Genomic DNA, 20,613 nt, shown 5'->3' with positions numbered 1-20,613 from the left:
CTGATTGGCTGGGTCTAGCTCCCCTGCGCCCCTGACCAGTCATGTGAAATTCAAAGATTGGGGTCTAATGAATTTATTTAAATTGACTGAAATCCTTATATGAACTGTAACTCAATAAATGGTTGAAATTGTTGCATTTATATTTTTGTTCAGTATACAGTGCATTCTGAAATTATTCAGACCCCTTGACTTTTTGCACCTTTTGTTACGTTACAGCCTTATTCTAAAATGGATGCGTTTTTTTTTCTCATCGACAAGCAACACCCCATAATAACAAAGCTAAAAAAGTTGAGAAAATGTTGCTAATTGATTAAAAAATTTAAAAACATACCTTATTTACATAAGTATTCTGACCCTTGAAATTGAGCTCAGGTACATCGTGTTTTCATAGATCTATCAATCTACACCCAATACCCCATAATGACAAAGGAATAACAGATTTTAATGTATGCAAATTTATTTTAAAAAGAAAGAAAATGAAATATCACATTTACATAAGTATTCAGACCCTTTACTCAATACTTTGTTACAGCCTCAAGTTCTTTGGGGTATGACGCTACAAGCTTGTCACACCTGTATTTGGGGAATTTCTCCCATTCTTCTCTGCAGATACTCTCAAGCTCTGTCAGGTTTGAAGGGGAGCGTCGCTGCATAGCTATTTTCAGGTCTGTCCAAAGATATTCGGTCGGGGCTCTGGCTGGGCCACTCAAGGATATTCAGAGACTTGTCCCAATGCCACTCCTGTGTTGTCTGTGTGCTTAGGGTCGTTGTTCTGTTGGAAGGTGGATCTCTGTACTCTGCTCCATTCATCTTTCCCTCAATCCTGACTAGACTCCCAGTCCCTGCCGCTGAAAAACATCCCCACAGCATGATGCTGCCACCACCATGCTTCACCGTAGGAATGGTTCCAGGTTTCCTCCAGACGTGACACTTGGCATTCAGGCCAGAGAATAATTTCTCATGGTCTGAGAGTCGTTTAGGTATCATGACACAAGGCGAGACCCAAATGCAGACACAGGAGTCAGATGGTTGGAGTTTAAGATGTTTAATAAATCCAAAGGGAATAGGCAAGTGAATAGTCGTGGACAGGCAACAGGTCATAACCAGATCAGGGTCCAGAAGGTACAGAGTGGCAGGCACAGAGTGGCAGGCGGGCTCGATGTCAGGGCAGGCGGGTACAGAGTCCAGAACAGGCAAGGGTCAAAACCGGGAAGATTAGAAAAAGAAGGAAGGGCAAAGAAAAAAATGGGAAAAAACACTGGTTAGGCTTGGACATACAAGATGAACTGGCACAGAGAGACAGGAAACACAGGGATAAATACACTGGGGAAAACAAGTGATACCTGGAGGGGGTGGAGACAATAACGAGGACAGGTGAAAGAGATCAAGGTGTGACATTAGGTGCCTTTTGGCAAACTCCAAGCGGGCTGTCATTTGCCTTTTACTGAAGAGTGGCCACTTTACCATAAAGGCCTGATTGATGGAGTGCTGCAAAGATGGTTCCTCCACAGAGGAATTCTGGAGCTCTGTCAAAGTGACCATCAGGTTCTTGGTCACCTCCCTGACCAAGGCCTTTCTCCAACGATTACTCAGTTTAGGCTGGGCGGCCAGCTCTAGGAAGAGTCTTGGTGGTTCCAAACTTCTTCCATTTAAGAATGATGGAGTGTTCTTGGGGACCTTCAATGCTGCAGACATTTTTTGGTACCCTTCTCCAGATCTGTGCCTCAACACAATGCTGCCTCGGAGCTCAACGGACAGTTCCTTCAACCTCATGGCTTGGTTTTTGCTCTGACATGCACTGTCAACTGTGGGACCTTAAATAGACAGGTGTGTGCCTTTCTAAATCATATCCAATCAATTTAATTTACCACAGGTGGACTCCAACCAAGTTGTAGAAACATCTCAAGGCTGATCATTGAAAACAGGATGCACCTGAGCTCAATCTCGAGTCTCATAGCAAAGGGTCTAAATACTTATGTAAATAAGGTATTTATGTTTGTTTTTTTATGTGCTAAAATTTCTAAAAATCTGTTTTGTTTTCGCTTTGTCATTATGGGGTATTGTGTGTAGATTGATGAGGATTTTTTTTTAAATCCATTTTAGAATAAGGCTGTAACGTAACAAAATGTTGAAAAAGTCAAGGAGTCTGAATACTTTCCAAATGCACTGTAGAGGCCAGTATAAACTTGGAGCTGGACCAGAGGCATTTCAGCATGTCTATATAACCTATGCCAAACAAGGCACTTGCATACACTATGGCAGTGGTTCCCAAACTATTTATAGTCCCGTACCCCTTCAAACATTCAACCTCCAGCTGCGTACTCCCTCTAGCACCAGGGTCAGCGGACTCTCATATGTTGTTTTTTGCCATCATTGAAAGCCTGCCACACCCACACTATACGATACATTTATTAAACATAAGAATGAGTGTGAGTTTTTGTCATAGGACCAGGGTTCAAATAATAATAATCTATAATGTTGCTCTTTATTTAGCCATCTTACATATAAAACCTTATTTGTTCATCAAGAATTGTGAATAACTCACCACAGGTTAATGAGAAGGGTGTGCTTGAAAGGATGCACATAACTCTGCAATGTTGGGTTGTATTGGAGAGAGTCTCAGTCTTAAATAATTTTCCACACACAGTCTGTGCCTGTTTTTTGTTTTCATGCTAGTGAGGGCTGAGAATCCACTCTCACATAGGTACGTGGTTGCAAAGGGCATCAGTGTCTTAACAGCGCGATTTGCCAAGGCAAGAAACTCTGAGCACAGCCTATCCAGAAATCTGGAAGTGGCTTCTGATTAAATTACATTTTCAGGGTGCAGTGCTAGCTGTGCCACTAGAGATTCTGGGTTCGAGTCCAGGCTCTGTCGCAGCTGGTCGCGACCGGGAGACCTATGGGGCAGCGCACAATTGGCCCAGCGATGTCCGGGTTAGGGGAGGGTTTGGCCTGCAGGGATATCCTTGTCTCATCGCGCACTAGCGACTCCTGTGGTGGGCTGGGCGCAGTGCACGCTGACACGGTCGCCAGGTGTACGGTGTTTCCTCCGACACATTGGTGCGGCTGGCTTCCGGGTTGGATGGGCATTGTGTCAAGTAGCAGTGCAGCTTGGTTGGGTTGTGTTTCGGAGGACGCATGGCTCTCGACCTTCGCCTCTCCCGTGTCCGTACGGGAGTTGCAGCGATGAGACAAGACTATAACTACTACCAATTGGATACCATGAAATTGGGTTGAACAAAAAAAAGAATACATTTTCACAGAACCGCTTGTTGCAATTTCGATGAGGCTCTCTTGTTCAGAGTGGACTGGAAGCAGGGCATGAAAGGGATAACGAATCCAGTTGTTTGTGTCATCCGTTTCGGGAAAGTACCTGCATAATTGCACACCCAAATGCTTCACTATATCACATTTGACATCGGCCGTAAGATTGAGTTCATTTGCACACAAATAATCATACAAGGATGGAATGGCCTGTGTGTTGTGTAATGCAGACAGAGAAGAGCTCCAACTTCTTAATCATAGCCAAAAAAAAATCCCGCACATTGAATATAGTTGCAGAGAGTCCCTGTAATCCTAGATTCAGATCATTCAGGCGAGAAAAAACATCACCCAGATAGGCCAGTCGTGTGAGAAACTCGTCATCATGCAAGCGGTCAAACAAGTAAAAATTATCGTCAGTAAAGAAAACTTTAAGCGCGTCGTGCTTCTACACCTGCATTGCTTGCTGTTTGGGGTTTTAGGCTGGGTTTCTGTACAGCACTTTGAGATATCAGCTGATGTACGAAGGGCTATATAAATACATTTGATTTGATTTGATTTAGTCTCTTAATAAAATAAAAAAACCTGTCTATACTTTTCCCCTTGATAACCAGCGCACTTCTGTTTGTTGTAAAAGCGTTACATGGTCACAGCCCATATCATTGCATAATGCAGAAAATACACAAGAGTTCAGGGGCCTTGCTTTAACAAAGTTAACCATTTTCACTGTAGTGTCCAAAACGTCTTTCAAGCTGTCCGGCATTCCCTTGGCAGCAAGAGCCTCTCGGTGGATGCTGCAGTGAACCCAAGTGGCGTCGGGAGCAACTGCTTGCACACGCATTCCCACTCCACTATGTCTCCCTGTCACGGCTTTTGCGCCATCAGTACAGATACCAACACATCTTGACCACCAAAGTCCATTTGATGTCACAAAGCTGTCCAGTACATTAAAAATATATTCTCATGTTGTCCTGGTTTCCAGTGGTTTGCAAAAGGAGGATGTCTTCCTTAATTGACCCCCCATAAATGTAACGGACATATACCAGGAGCTGTGCCAGGCCCGCCACGTCTGTTGACTCATCCAGCTGTAACGCATATTCACTGGCTTGTATGCGAAGCAGTAATTGTTTCAAAACATCTCCTGCCATGTCACTGATGCGTCATGAAACAGTGTTCTTTGATGAAGGCAATGTCTGCTCAAGAGTTGAGGTTTCCCGCGAGAAAGTAACGGTTAATGTGATTGGATGTTAATTATTTGACTAGGCTGCCTTGTATTGACATTGTATTGTTATTTCACTGAACACTAGATGGTTTCATTTTATTTTTGGCAGTGAAACGAGGCTACTCAGGTGAGAAAGAAAACTCACCTAAATGTATAGCCCTTTGGGAAATATGAATGTACTGTTTGTAAATTTGAAGAATAAAAAAAAAAGAGGGTATTTTTTTTATTTTTACGGGAATCACATTTTTATTTGGCGTACCCCCGACGGTATTGCACGTACCCCTGGGGGTATGTGTACCCCAGTTTGGGAATACCTGCACTATGGTAATAGACTCACAGGTCACAGGGTCAATAACATGACATCACTACTCACATCAATGGACTTTATGTCACATTATAACGGCAGGCCTGTTTTTGTCTCAACATTTATGCACAGAAAATGTAAGATTGTAGTCCTTCATTTTTAAAAATGTTTATTTAACTTGTATTTAACGAGGCAAGTCCAGATGGCTCTACTATTATTTTGTTAATTCTTAATGTATGAATAACTTTTGGAATAATGTATTCTTTGTCTCCATACACATTACATTGTATCCATATGCTAGGCCTACTACTCTCAATTGTTTAGTTTTAGTTTTAGTAAGGCTAGATATAATAATTAATGGTAATGTCAATGAGAATCCCAGCTTCCCTGAGTCTATCCCAATCAAACACTCCTACATTCATTGGGAGACTGTCAGATGTTCATTCATAAAAAAAGACCAGGCTATCTATCCATGAACCGCTTCAGTGCACAAGAAGTAAACATATCAATATTTCCAAAGCAATTACTTTCATTTTTTACAACAGTAAGAATACTGATAGTGTCTCAGCATTTTGCATTAAATGGCTTCTTTCTTGACTTTTGATCAAAGATGACCTCATACAGTGCCTTCAGAACGTACTCACACTCTGAATTTCTCCACATTTGGTTGTGTTACAGCCTGAATTGTTACAGCCGAAATTTTAAAAGGGATTAAATTAAAAAAAAAAAAATGTCACAACAATACCCCATAACGTCAAAGTGGAAAGTCAAAAGTTTGGATACACCTACTCTACATTGTAGAATAATAGTGAAGACATCAAAACCATGAAATAACACATATGAAATCATGTAGTAACCAAAAAAGTGTTAAACAAATCTAAATATATTTTATATTTGAGATTCTTCAAAGTAGCCACCCTTTGCCTTGATGACAGCTTTGCACACTCTTGTCATTCTCTCAACCAGCTTCATGAGGAATGCTTTTCCAACAGTCTTAAAGGAGTTCCCACATATGCTGAGCACTTGTTGGATGCTTTTCCTTCACTCTGCGGTCTGACTCATCCCAAACCATCTCAATTGGGTTGAGGTCAGGTGATTGTGGAGGCCAGGTCATCTGATGCAGAACTCCATCACTCTCATTCTTGATCAAATAGCCCTTACACAACCTGGAAGTGTATTTTGGGTCATTGTCCTGTTGCAAAACAAATTATAGTCCCACTAAGCGCAAACCAGATGGGATGGCGTATCGCTACAGAATGCTGTGGTAGCCATGCTGGTTAAGTGTGCCTTGAATTCTAAATAAATCACAGACAGTGTCACCAGCAAAGCACCTTCACACCATCACACCTCCTACTCCATGCTTCACGGTGGGAATGACACATGCAGAGATCATCCGTTCACCTACTCTGTGTCTCACAAAGACACGGCGGTTGAAACCAAAAACCTAGAATTTGGACTCATCAGACCAAAGGACAGATTTCCACCGGTCTAATGTCCATTGCTCGTGTTTCAAGCAAGTCTCTTCTTATTAATGGTGTCCTTTAGTAGCAATTCGACCATGAAGGCCTGATTCACGCAGTCTCCTCTGAACAGATGATGTGTCTGTTATTTGAACTCTGTGAAGCATTTATTTGGGCTGCAATCTGAGGTACAGTTAAATCTAATGAACTTATCCTATGCAGCAGAGGTAACTCTGGGTCTTCATTTCCTGTGGTGGTCCTCATGAGAGCCAGTTTCATCATAGGGACTGCACTTTTTCTGGATTGACTGACCTTTATGTCTTAAAGTAATGATGGATTCTCGAGCTGTTTTTCCATAATATGGACTTGGTCTTCTTTATACCACCACTACCTTGTGACAAATCAAATCCAATAAAATGTTATTTGTCACATACACATGGTTAGCAGATGTTGTAAGTATTGAACTAACAATAAGTATTGAACTAAGTATTGAACTAACAATAAGTATTGAACTAAGTATTGAACTAACAATAAGTATTGAACTAAGTATTGAACTAACAATAAGTATTGAACTAAGTATTGAACTAACAATAAGTATTGAACTAAGTATTGAACTAACAATAAGTATTGAACTAACATGTAGTGACTCAGGGTGTTGAATACTTATGTAATCAAGATATATGACGTTTTAATTTTTCATACATTTTTTACAAACTTTAGATTTTATTTTTTTACTATGACATTCGAGTATTTTGTGTAGATCATTGACAAAAAAATGACAATGAAATCCATTTTAATCCCACCTTGTAACACAACAAAATGTGTAAAAAGTCAAGGGGTGTGAATACTTTCTGAAGGCACTGTAGATCCATGATTGCCTTTGGCAGCTAATTGTATTCATAAAATGTGTATTGTGTACATTAAAATGTGAGTAAGTGATTGATTGGTTCCTCTCTGCATTCCCTCTCTGAGCTTGGAGCCCACCTCTCTTTCATCAAATTTACATGACCTATCGCTGTTGACATCCTTAACGTGTTGCGCTGTGGGCTACGAGGTCTCCCCCACCCGTCCAATATAAATACAGGGATAGCACTTGCCAAGGCACACAACTTCTGCCCTTTTCCCACTTGAAACAGATCTCTACCGGCGTTACAGGGATCTAATATCCTCCGTCGCAATGAAAGTAAGTTGCCTATTAGGGAGGTACATTTTGATCTTTGGGTACTTACGAATGGACATGCGCATGGCGCACGTAAATGATTACATTCTTGTCATGTATTTTGAGCGCATATTTGTTTGACATTGTCCGCTTGTTCATACGTCATAACTCTACGTTTACATGTTTCAGGGTGTGAGGTCTATTACAGTTTATGCACTTGCTCTTTTACTTCTGGCAACGCTCGTCTCCCATTCGTGGAGCGCACCGAAGGGCAGTTTCCAGCGGAGAAATTGGTCGCCTCAGGCAATGCTGTACCTCAAGGGCACCCGTACGTCTACTACCTATATTAGCCTAATCATACTTTGCATTCCTTTGACGTACCTTTTAAATGTATTTCTGCATGTATGTCCTCCACAGAGAATAATTGGAAATAATATGCATTTATTAGCTGTTTTTTTTAAGGCACAACTATAATGATATTTAATGTAAAGAGATGAACATTATCATTTAAATCTGAAGTTGTCCTATTATTTTCCTCATTATGTACGTTTATTTATGAATGCAACTAAAATATATTGTATTTCATAACTGTGTGTGACTGTGTGTATGTTGCTATTACAGAGGGACGGCGGTTCATCAGCGAGGACAGAAAAGAAGGAGACGTATATGACACATTACATTTAGGTAAATACAGTACGCTTGTATTCGGGCGGTATGCCCATATTCTTCTTTTGTGTGGCTCTTCTACTGTATGGCTCTGTAAAGTGGTGCACCGTATGGGGAATAGGGTGATTTGATATGTTTACCATCATCTTTTACTTTTGACCTGTCATTACTCTGTATGACATCCTCTTTTTCCAGAGACTCGCAGTCAAAACACAGAGAGACTCAGTGTGAACCAGGCAGCCACAGTCCTGCTCAACTTCCTGCGGCAAGCCAAGGAGGACAGTGAGTTGGGTCATATTGGAACCTACAGTAATGGTTAAGGATACATCCAAGCTAGCTAGGAAAACCACCTCAATAGGCGCTAATTCAGGCATCGGCTTCCCCCAACTACATCCAAGTTATAGGTTTGACATGGCCATAAAGGTAATTGCACTGTTGACTTTTTTTGTTTCAGGAGAAGAAAATCTTGAACAACTGTACTTTCAAGACTTGCCGGCATGGAAAAGAGAGTACTTCTGATGCGTTTCATAATGTATTTATTATTGTTGATAACATTCTAATCTATTGCATCTGTTGATCTCTTGTTGGATGTCGAATATTTAATGCGATGTGAGAAAAACACTGGACTCTTAAGTACGGCTACACTGAAAATGTTTGAATGTATTATTTAATAAAATGTGGAATAAAATGATTTAAAATTCATAGCAACACTTGTCTGAGGGTATATCTGATCATAGAAGTAATGTGTTCAGGACTAGGTTTGGCCATCCCAGGCTATAGAGCGAGAGACCTCTCAATGCAATTCCTGAAATATAACTATTGATTAAACTATTCATGTCTCATATCCTATGGGCGTGAGGGGACTTTTAGCATCAAAAGAATAGGCATTTTCTCTTAGAAAATATACATAGGTAGTATGTGTAACAGCTACTTGAGACAGAGCTAATGTTGTACGTTCTGGGCTCGAACAAAAACCTCCACATACTGCAGCTCTCAAGGACCAGGGTTGGCCATCCCAGGCTCGTAGCGAGAGATCTCTCAGTTGGCAGACTCTCCTGGGTGTGTCTTCTTGCCCTCGGGCGTGGCACCCAGAGTGAATGGGGCTTTGATGTTCTGCCTGTCCCTCTCCGCCTCCTTATCTTCATCATACGGCTCTTCATCATCCTCCTCATCACTGTGGTGGGGCGTGGAGTGCACCGACGCCGAGGGGGAGGGGGGCACAGAGCCGGGGCGGGGGTAACGGAATCCCTCTGTCTGAGGACAGAGAGCGAGAGCGAGAGAGAGAGAGCGAGAGAGAGAGGAGAGACAAGTTATTCACGTCTGTACAATACATACAACATTACAAGCCATGAACAAATGAGCAGAGAGAGAGAGAGACAGGGAGAGATTGTTTTACTTAAGAGGACAGTGCTTAGAGAACAGTAGTAACAGATTGCACAAATACAAAATCATGTCTTGTCATTTACTAAAATGTTAGGTTGTCAATTAAAGTGAAGGGAATGGATGAACTCTGGGTCTCTGAGGCATCTATAGTGTCCATCAATAGAGTCAGAGGAAGACAAACTCTCCTCCGTACCTCACCTGTGGCGGGGCCAGCGGCTCCATCTTGAACTTGTCAGGGAAAGCCCTGCGGAGAGCCAGGCTCCGGGCGTGCATGTAGAACTGCAAACATAAATCAACTGAATCAATTGAACCACAAGTAAAACACAACTGACCCAATCACAAATCAACTGAACTAGTCTGAAGGAGGAACAATAAAATAGTTATCAGAGGAGAGAAGGGACATTGTTTACATTATATGTTACAAAAAGTAAATTGTACAAATAACAGCAATGAAGTTAGCACCAAAAGCACGCAATTCAGTGGAATTACTCTCAGTGTGGTGTGATGGTGGTCCTAGTATTTTGTTTTCTAAACTTTGTTGCATTGTGAGATCCACTTGCCTTTCCAACCATTAGGTAAACAGGGACATGAACCTATAGGGACTCACCCGTCCCAGGTACCTCCAGTCCAGCAGGTCCGACAGTCTCTCTGTGCGGTTCCTCTGGATGATGCGCTGTCGTCTGGACTGCTGGCAGAACCCGAACATGAACTGGGTCAGCTGGTTACACGAGTCATCTGCCGAACGGAACCGCCGGTCCACTATGTAGATCCCTGAGAGGAGCGGGACAGGAAAGGACCACTGAGACGCAGGAATAAAGTATTCCATTCTAATATAAATAGAGTATTTATTCTAAACTGCTGACTGATAGGAAGTAGGGGCTTGTATTTCACTGATAAAAATTGTTATTCTGGTTTTGGGGCACTCCCAAAATATATCAGACCTCTTCCATAAGAGGTCAATCAAACTATGCACTGATTTGGTGATGAAAGTGAAGAGGTCTATATGCACGTACATACCGTATGCTGTGGGGTCTGACACATGTTCCTCCATGAAGCAGCCGAAGCCAGACAGGTTGGTGGTCACACTGGGTATCCCCATCACAGTACACTCACCTGGGGAACAATAGCAACAACATAATAGTGCACCCACACATCATACAATTCTCCGCGCACATGAAGGAACACACAAAAACAATGATAGAAACATTAGCCAGAGAAAACCAAAGTGATGGAGTTTATGTTTGCAGGCTGTTTAAGTGTGACAGGTCACCTGGTGTGTATCCCCAGGGCTCGTAGTAAGAAGGGAAGACCCCCAGGTGACAACCTCGTACAAACTCCTCATAGTCCATAGGAAGCAGGGGACTGGTGGACGACAGGAACTCTGGGTGGAACACTATCTGAGAGTATCAGGAAACGTCTGTTAGTACCATTTAGAACAAAATATAGAGATCAGCATAATGCTGGCTGTACTGTATGCTCTGAGGGTCCGCTGTAGCTCAGTTGGTAGAGCGTGGTGTTTGCGACACTAGGGTAGTGGGTTCAATTCCCAGAACCAACTGTACTGTATGTCAAATCTATAGCTGCAATTTGCTGAGGATAAAAGCATCTGCTAAATAGAATATACAGGGGCTCCTAAACTGTTTTGCTTCATGACCCACCAATGAAGGTTTCTTTTGAGCCACAACCATAAGTGTTGTGTGGTGAAAAAAACACAGACCAAAGAATAAGTAAAACATATTATCGTGGCAGCAGAGATGAAATGTTGCAGTTTCAAAACTAATCTCCTGCAATTCCACACATCCTGCCATGGAGCTGAAAGAAAATGTTGCAATTTTAAAGCCAATTTCCTGAAATCCTATACATTTTTCCATGGAGCTTAGAGAACATTTTGCTGTTCTTAAGCTAATTTCCTACAATTCTATGCATTTTGACATGGCTAATGTTGTGTTGTTATGCTCAAACATTATAACAATATCAATGTGGTCCTGGTTGTCTAGCTTTTATTTTGTTGATGGTAAATTCAAAGAAATGATAAGTTATTATAGAAAAACGTATAGGTCCGTTATCTTCTCTACCTACTTTCTGTTTGGTTTTAAGCTATTTAAGTTTAATGAAAAAGTTTTTTCTATTCGGAAAATGTATCTCTAAAAATAAATAGAACAACTAATGTCCTCCCGCGACCCACAGTTGTGGAACCACTACTCTAACGGAATAAAGAATACTCTGATAGTACGTACATTACTTATCATAAACACGTATGAGTCTTTATGGGGTCTTTTATGTTGTAAATGTCTCAGCAGCCAGGCTTTTTCCAGACAGCGCTTCAACTGGTTTAACACATATAAACGAGGCAAAACACTATCGAACACGGACATCAGACGAACATCCTGCAGACCTTGACTCGGTCAGTGCGAGCGTTGAAGAGGCCGATGCGTCTCACGTTGGCCAGGATGGGGTCGGAGGTGTCATCCAGCATGTTGTGAGTGGTCACTGGAGGAAGGGTGTGTCTCTGCAGAGAGGGAGACAGACAGAGTACAGTGTGTGTGTGTGTGTGTGTCTGTGTACGTGAGTCCCATGTGCACGTGTTGTAACAGCGTCATCGTTGTGCACGCGCCTTGAGCCGTAAACATGGCGCGTGTCAACATCTATAAGTCACTGATCCGTGACTAATAACCTTTACGGGTAGACATCAGGAATATGGATCTGAAGAAGAATATCTATCCTTTGGCCTAATGTTGTGTAATGATTCTCTTCTCCTGGGATTACCCTCAAAAGAAACACAGGCCTTTCTCTCAGAAGATATAAACTTGCATGTAAAAGAGTTGCTGAATAGACAGTAATGCTAAAAACATGTCACACGTGAACAGGCCGCCACGTCAGCTCTGAGGCGTAAGAACTTACCGGACACACAAAGACATTCGTCACCCTAACTACAGAGTGAATGCAGCAAAAGTGGAGACAGACAAGTCATTCTGTACTGGTACATCTAACACAAATGAGACTCGGGGTCAATAAAAATGGCAGCGAGAGTAACAACGGCCACAATCTGTCCACCCATCAAACACCCGGCTCGTAATTTTACGCCTGCACACAAGTGACATGAATAAATCTAAGTGACAACACCATTTTCACTGGCACTTTTCTATTAAATACTGCAACACCAGCCAATCTATTGACCCATGGCCTGCTGTTATGGCGGTTCAATAATTCACGCTGGGCTGTATAACTGCAGGGACCATTCATTCATGATTTTAGCACCAGGAATCCCCCAGTCCCATTCTGAATTGATCACCTTACAGGGCGAACCTATAGGCCCATTTTACCACGTCAATGTTAAGTTGCTCCTTTCATAAAACAGCAGTGTACAATATATAGGGATTCTCTGTACAATACGTCCCTATATTACCTTGTTGTCCAGTTGTCTCTGTCTTTCTACAACTCTGGTTGTCTCACACCCCAACTCTGTATTATTTGATGTTTATCATACAAATGTCTATACACCGGTCTTTTAATCATAATGTAAACCTGACCCAATCTACAATATGGAGAGTGTTAGCATTCTCAACAACCTAACACTTAATGGCTTTAATACTGTGTATAACGCACATCTTACAACAATTATACACTATAACATTTACCGGAGTATATTTCATACATTATCTGTCTCTTCAACTCCTACCTGTGTGGCATAGATGGCTCTCTTCATGATGGTGAAGTCGTCTCTGTCCAGGATGGTGTTCATATCAGGGATGTCTCCTCTGAAGACGCCACGAGGTCATCAGCAGGTCAGTAAAGGCAACACTCAAGTAATCACATTATAACCCGCATGGACAAGCCCTTCATTAACACGGAAGCTCGTTCCACACTTTGGTAACACGGAAGACCCAAAAGGTCACACACCATCCGCATGAATGAACTGAAGTGAAGTTTAAGTTCATTCATAACAAAAGCCTGCTCAAGGATTGCCTGGCTAAATGGCAGGGTTGTCAAATAGAGAAGTGTTACACTGATATGACATACCGTACAGGTCTGGTGAATGCACTGGTGGAAGAGAGACTCTGTATTTATTATTTACTTTGAAATTGACTTACTTTAACAACGCCTCATAAAGCCTCTTGCCAAACTTATCTTTCACAGTGTGAGCAGTGTCCCTGTCAGCGAGAGACACGTAGATAATCAGCCAACAGTTTTAAGATTGAACATGTTCATGGGAACCGTGTTGGCAACACGAGTTCCAAGGCAACATTCTAAGAAGACTACAAATTAGAATGGTATTTCCGTGAAACGTTTGGAGCTAACATCGCATACATTTTTGCAGAACTCCGTGAGGTGTAACATCGTGGGGGTTGCAGAGACGTACCAGAGCTGTTTGCGCACCGCCTGACCCTTCAGCGTCTCTACGTTAAAGTTGTTGGTCTTGGCTGGCATGATGAAGAACACCACCACTGTGACGTCGTTCTTATGCACCTGGGAGAGAAGAAGAATGAAATAAACTCCAACTGTCCTTTTGTTATGAGCGAGACCAGTACATGTGCAGTATTGATTAGAGGCCCATACCCTTAGCAGATAGTTGAGCCTGGACAGTGACTCCAGGAAGATGTCAACTCCCTTGTTAGAGAACTCATATCGTCCAGCAATAAAGAAGAAGAGAGTTTTCTCCAGATTGAAGTCCAGATGACTGACAAACAAACCAGGGATGATAGTTTTACAACGGGCAATAGTGATATAGTTAGCAGTGTATTGGATAACAAACTTGAAAACATAATAAAGACTTAAGTTTTACCCATAGAAGTGTCCCCTGATGAATTCCTGAATCTGACCCTTATTAGTGGAGTGAAGGTTCTGGAACTCGTGCATGGCTGAGAACTTCTTGATGTTCAATCCGTTTGGAGTCACCACATCTGTACAGTAGATAGAGAGAAACCCAGCTTACGTCAACATCAAATATCCCTGCTCTGTCACTTTTTGTTCAATATGAGGAAATAGAGTGAAACAGGAGAAAACATTTTTTAAACGTGAAAAGAGCATTCTTATTGGACATAAATTGACAATTTCAGGTAGTACCTCCTCCATTTCGAAAAGGTTTTGGTACGGTGATCCGTAATGTACAGGACCCTGGCCCCCTCACCTGGTTTCCTGTGCAGCATGTGGTTAGCCTCTACAGCAGTGATCTGGGATACAGTTGTAAAGACATGGGCACAGTGGACAGCAGCTCTCTCAAGACAGTAGCGATGGTAGATCTGCCTCTCACCAGCCTCTTGGTCTATGTTGAACTGACAGGGGCATCAGAAATCAACACAAGAGTCATTAATAGGTCATTGTTAAGAGATCACTGGTGTGTAATGATATATTGTCATGCACATTCTAAGTAAATATTAGATGAATAGTGAATGAAACCTGTGAACACAACTTTTTCAAATGTTGAGATCTACAATAACTATTATTGGGGCTATGGGGTTCATTTCGAGATTGTTGGGTATCTGTCAATCAAACAGTTTGACAAATGTTTGAAGTAAGATCACCCTTGAGTCTTCTGTCTGCCAGTGATGAGGAAGCTTCCTCTTCCTCTCCATAAGGAGAAGCAGCTGTCAATTACCCTGTCTGCCCAGTGAATAACCTTTAGGTCCACAATGACCTTTTTACACTTAGCCTGAGGGCCAATTACAATACCCTACACCAGCGTGAACACAACACAAACCCATAGCTCACTGATACCCACAGGGAAGATACTATGAGAAACTAAACTCAAACTAACTCTTAACGACGCTTAATGTATTATTACCTCACCATTGTCAAAGTTTGTGAGGAATTTGAATAACAAAACCTTGTGTGTGCGTGCGTGTGCAGCCTCTTTACCTTGTCCAGGTTGTTGTAGAAGTCAACATTTCCGGCACAGATGTATCTTCCCAACAGAGTGGCATGGGTTGTGAAAATGGTTGCCAAGGGAATCTTCCGTGAGCGACAGAGAATAAGTCCTGCCCCGACCTGCCACTCATGGAAATGGGCGAGGACATTAGGCGAGTCTCCAAGCTCGTCGGTTAACTAGGAATGAAGGCAATTGCTGATAATTAGTTCTGAAATCTCATATTACCCAAGAGGGTGAATATGTATTGGATAAAAAGAAGTAGGCTACTGTATCATTTATTTTCAAAGGTAACTGACATTAAGGTATTCACATCAAGCAGATATTCTTGACTTAAAAAAAAAAAAAACGATACACCAATCTTTAAACCTCTTTCAGAGGATTTTTCAAAGCATCCTTAACAACCTGACAAATTACCTCTTTAAAGAACCAGGCAACCATGGATCCAAAGAGGAGTGAGTCGTTGGCCTCTCTGTCATGGGCGGGCAGGCCGATACCACAGGTGTCCCACAGATCCCCCTTCCATCGGTCCAGGTTCCAGGCTGCTGACCCCGTGTCAAATAGGATCACATAGGGACTGCCCTCAATCAGCCAGCGCCCAAAGTACACCTAACACATACAGTATAACCCCGACACAAGGGAAAGATATGTGTGGTTCTACAAGACAGCACCAATCAACACGAGACCCACAATCACAGTATCAAACACATGGGGCAAAGCTGAAATACTACAAAATAATCGTTTCTGAAGCTGCTGATGTATTTGTTTGTTTCTGAGCCTGGAGATGGAGTTTGTCTGCCATCTTGTGGATTCATCGTCTCTATCTAACTCGATTGGCACCAATAGTCTAGGCCTACTTCTGTAGATGTGCGTGTCTGCCCTCTTCTGGCCAGAAAGTACTACTACAGTACTACTATTATCTACTTGCATGTCACAGCCATAGAATATAATTGAAAATAATAGAATAGAGTAAGTCTGTAGTACCAGGCAGCCGTTGTCAATGAGGGCGCCCATGGCTTTCTTGATGGCTGGGTTGGGGGGCTCACACTGCTCCACCTGGGTGTTAAAGTTGTGTTCGTAGTACGGCCCCATCATGAATAAGTTCTCCCCCCATTCGTCCACTGTTATCTTGGCCTTGGTCTGGATAACTGTGTAGATCCCACCCACTGGAGGAAATATATATAATATACATGAGATTCAAACTTTCTAACCTGTGACATGTTATGTCAACCGTAAGGGGAGGTGTGTCCACATATGAAGATGTAATTCTGCATGATATTGTGTGTTTTGCATGATTAATCGTCTAAGATACACTGGAATTAACAAAAACAAGGCCATGACATAAATTATAAATATAAATAATAATAGAAGATAAGCTACAGTTGTCAAATATTTGTGAAGGGAACCCTCAACAATCACAAACCACAGTATTACGTTTGCACACCGTCATACTGTGGGCGTATAAGACACTTCCCTAATTGCCAAATAAATTTACTCAGCATACCTGATAAACAGTGTTGGGGATGCTACTCTTCAAATATAGTTGACCAAGCTACTAATTACTTCAATCTGGAAGAAGTTAAGCTAGACTAAAGCTACCCTTAAGCTTAGTCCCTTACGTTCAAACCTCATCTGAAATGTCATAGACTACAAATTGCAATAACAGATCACTTTGGGGTCATATGTAAACAGAACGTGTAATTTAGCCTACTAAATACAAAAACATTGTTTCAAGTAACAGTTAGGCAGGTCTGATGCTGAAAAATTAACTAAATTCTTGCCTACCTAAGAAAACACAACCAAGATTTGAATTCAGCTCAACTACCACCAAGCTACTGCAAAATGTAGTTAAATTCAAATCAAATCAAATGTTATTTGTCACATGCGCCGAATACAAAAGGTGTAGATCTTACCCAGTTTTCAGAAAATAGAGATAAGAGAATATTTACTAAACAAACTAAAATAAAAAATATACACTACCTTCAAAAGTTTGGGGTCACTTAGAAATGTCCTTGTTTTTTAAAGAAAATCACATTTTTTGTCCATTAAAATAACATCAAATTTATCATAAATACAGTGTAGACATTGTTCATGTTGTAAATTAGTACTGTAGCTGGAAACAGCTGGTTTTTAATGGAATATCTACATAGGGGTACAGAGGCCCATTATCAGCAACCATCACTCCTGTGTTTCAATGGCACGTTGTGTAGCTAATCCAAGTTTATCATTTTAAAAGACTAATTGATCATTAGAAAACCCTTTTGCAATTATGTTAGCACAGCTGAAAACTGTTGGTCTGATTAAAGAAGCCATAAAACTGGCCTTCTTTAGTCTAGTCTGCAGCATCAGCATTTGTGGGTTCGATTACAGGCTCAAAATGGCCAGCAACAAATAACTTTCTTCTGAAACTTGTCAATCTATTCTTGTTCTGAGAAATGAAGGCTATTCGATGCGAGAAATTGCCAAGAAACTGAAGATCTCGTACAATTCTGTGTAATACTGGCTTCACAGAACAGTGCAAACTGGCTTTAACCAGAATAGAAAGAGGAGTGGGAGACCTCGGTGCACAACTGAGCAAGAGGACAAGTACATTAGTGTCTATTTTGAGAAACAGACGCCTCATAAGTCCTCAACTGGCAGCTTCATTAAATAGTACCAGAAAAACACCAGTCTCAACGTCAACAGTGAAGAGGTGACTCCGGGATGCTGGCCTTCTAGGCAGAGTTGCAAAGAAAAAGCCATATCTCAGACTGGCCAATAAAAATAAAAGATTAAGATGGACAAAAGAACACAGACACTGGACAGAGGAACTCTGTAGATATTCCATCTATGTCTATTATCTATTAAAAATCAGCCGTTTCCAGCTACAATAGTCATTTATAACATGAAAAATGTCTACACTATTTCTGATCAATGTTATGTTATTTTAAAGGACAAAAAATGTGTTTTTCTTTCAATACAAGTACATTTCTAAGTGACCCCAAACTTAAAAGTAACACAATAAAATAACAATAATGAAGCTACATACAGGGGGTACCGGTACCGAGTCAACGTGCGGGGGGTACAAGTTAGTCCAGGTAATTTGTACAGTGACTATGCATAGATAATGAACAGTGAGTAGCAGCAGTGTAAAAAGAAAGGGGGAGGGGGGGTCTGGGGACCCATGCCAAATCTGGGGACCCAGGCCCTCTCCTGAGGGGGAAAGGGTGTTGTTGTGTTCTCTTCATGGCTTTCTTGGTGTGTTTGGACCATGATAGTTTGCTGGTGATGTGGACACCAAGGAACTTGAAGCTCTACCTGCTCCGGGGGGGGGGGGGGGGGGGGTATGATCATCTCCTTTGTCTTGCTCACGTTGAAGAAGAGGTTGTTGGCCTGGTACCAAACAGCCAGGTCTCTGACCTTCTCCCTATAGGCCGTCTCATCGTTGTCTGTGATCAGGCCTACCACCGTTGTGTCATCCGCAAACTTAAGGATGGTGTTGGAGGAGTCGTGCCTGGCCATGCAGTTGTGGGTGAACAGGGAGTACAGGAGGCGATTAAGAACGCACCCCTGAGGGGGCCCCCATGTTGAGGATCAGCGTGGCAGATGTGTTGTTGCCTACCCTTACCACCTGTGGGCAGCCCGTCAGGAAGTCCAGGATGTGTTTAGTCCCTGAGTCCTTAGCTTAGTGATAAGCTTTGTAGGTTGAACTACATATACAGAAGTTCACTACTCCCAACACAGCATAAGTGATAACCTTTGAACTCTTCACAACAACAGGATTGACTCAGACAACAGATCCGTCCGTGTACAGTACACAAAACTGAATCAATCAATCAATCAAATGTATTTATAAAGCCCTTCTTACATCAGCTGATGTCACAAAGTGCTGTACAGAAACCCAGCCTAAAACCCCAAACAGCAAGCAATGCAGGTGTAGAAGCACGGTGGCTAGGAAAAACTCCCTAGAAAGGCCAGAACCTAGGAAGAAACCTAGAGAGGTACCAGGAAGAGCCCTATACTACAAAAAGTACATCATGTTTTTATGATCATTGGGACTCATGTCCCAATGTCTAGTTCATGTCTAGTTCAGTCTAGGAACACACGTTTATTTGCCAGTAAGGTTAAGGTTCATATAGTATATATAACCATAGTTCATATGGTTCACACATACTCTTACACAAACAACATTAAGACATATGTATTTGACAGAGATTGTGAATGTATCTTGAATTGAATGTTTAAAGGTTCAGACTGTGAGACTGAGACAGTTAATGTTCTCCACACTGTATTTTCACTGTATTTCAATATTTGCACTTTTGGGGCCAAAGATTCAAAGATGACCATATTTAGCAAATAGAAGATGACAGGTGACACTGGCATTAGGCTAAACTGTCACAGCTCCAGAGGAATTTTAAGAGGATCCTCTCAATCATGATAGTATCCTATATCTGACCACTCTGGACCAATAGTCCAGGGGTCATGAACTCTGTAATAGTTGCTCCATACTTGTACACTCCACCGCAATCCATCTTTACACAAAAGTAGTAACACTGCCTAAAATAGATGATGGACTATTAAAATTGCAAGGTCATTAATGGCATCTGTATGATGCATACAACATTGCATCCATTGTCACTATTACATTTACTGAGAAGGGACACAAAACTGTTATACTCCAAGGACCAAGACCATTGGAAGAGACTTCACAGTGAATTGTCTGTCTCCATGCAAATCCTTCTCGGTCAGGTCATACTAACCTTTATTAGTGACCTCCCAGGCAACCTCAAACAGCAGCAGGTCGTCTACAGGTAGATCTTCCTCATCCCACAGAGGCAGACCGCTCAGTGACGTCATGGACAAGGAACGGGTCAGGGGCATGTTACTGTCAACAGGTAGAGTTTTTGAAGTGAAGAAAAGGTAAGTGCCACTGATGCTCTCTCAGTTGTTGTTGGTCCTCTCCTCTGTAGGTTCAACTGTAAACTGTCTATCTTCTCACACCCGAATATCCCACTGGTGTTCACATGGACTCAGAAGAGGATACAACACACATACATTGTCCCAGTTCGTCACTCCTAGCAGTCCACTGTTCAGCCCGCCTACTTTTTGTGATTGAATCCCCGACCCTCGTCTTTGAACAGAAAGTCAACATTCCCTGGCTGCATGTACAGGACTGAAGTCCACACACAGATATCAAGAGTAATGTTTTGACAAAGCCAATAGTGAGCCAAAGTGGAGAATATAAAGATGTAGGATCTTAATTTGAGCCAGTTTGCTACAGCCGGACAATAATCCTGCAGCAACAGGAAATATTAA

At 41.9% G+C, this 20,613-nt stretch overlaps 2 protein-coding genes across 3 annotated transcripts; one reads left to right on the top strand and one right to left on the bottom strand.

Moving 5' to 3' along the window:
* The first annotated feature begins 7,191 nt into the window (after positions 1–7,191).
* On the top strand, positions 7,192–8,392 carry spx (spexin hormone). The gene is made up of 4 exons (XM_031798277.1): positions 7,192–7,430; positions 7,596–7,734; positions 8,028–8,090; positions 8,268–8,392. The coding sequence occupies exons 1-4, from the start codon at positions 7,425–7,427 to the stop codon at positions 8,390–8,392; spliced, it is 333 nt and encodes a 110-aa protein (XP_031654137.1). The 5' UTR covers positions 7,192–7,424.
* Positions 8,393–8,591: 199 nt separating this feature from the next.
* gys2 (glycogen synthase 2) lies at positions 8,592–20,390 on the bottom strand. Of its 2 annotated transcripts, none has more exons than XM_020452326.2 (16): positions 20,058–20,390; positions 16,303–16,484; positions 15,736–15,927; positions 15,312–15,497; positions 14,584–14,728; positions 14,239–14,356; positions 14,013–14,133; positions 13,816–13,922; positions 13,547–13,606; positions 13,135–13,213; positions 11,851–11,964; positions 10,726–10,852; positions 10,473–10,568; positions 10,063–10,226; positions 9,649–9,734; positions 8,592–9,326 (listed from the first exon to the last, which is right to left on the bottom strand). In XM_020452326.2, exons 1-16 carry the CDS (start codon positions 20,176–20,178, stop codon positions 8,945–8,947), a joined length of 2,280 nt encoding a protein of 759 aa, XP_020307915.1. In that variant the 5' UTR covers positions 20,179–20,390; the 3' UTR covers positions 8,592–8,944. The 2 variants fall into 2 exon arrangements, with proteins under 2 accessions (XP_020307915.1, XP_020307916.1); XM_020452327.2 differs by having other exon boundaries at positions 9,654–9,734; positions 20,058–20,380.
* Positions 20,391–20,613: the final 223 nt, after the last annotated feature.

This window comes from Oncorhynchus kisutch, linkage group LG19 (genome assembly GCF_002021735.2).
Source record: "Oncorhynchus kisutch isolate 150728-3 linkage group LG19, Okis_V2, whole genome shotgun sequence".
Taxonomy (NCBI): Eukaryota; Metazoa; Chordata; class Actinopteri; order Salmoniformes; family Salmonidae; genus Oncorhynchus; species Oncorhynchus kisutch.
This window is presented reverse-complemented; position numbering and strand designations above follow the sequence as displayed.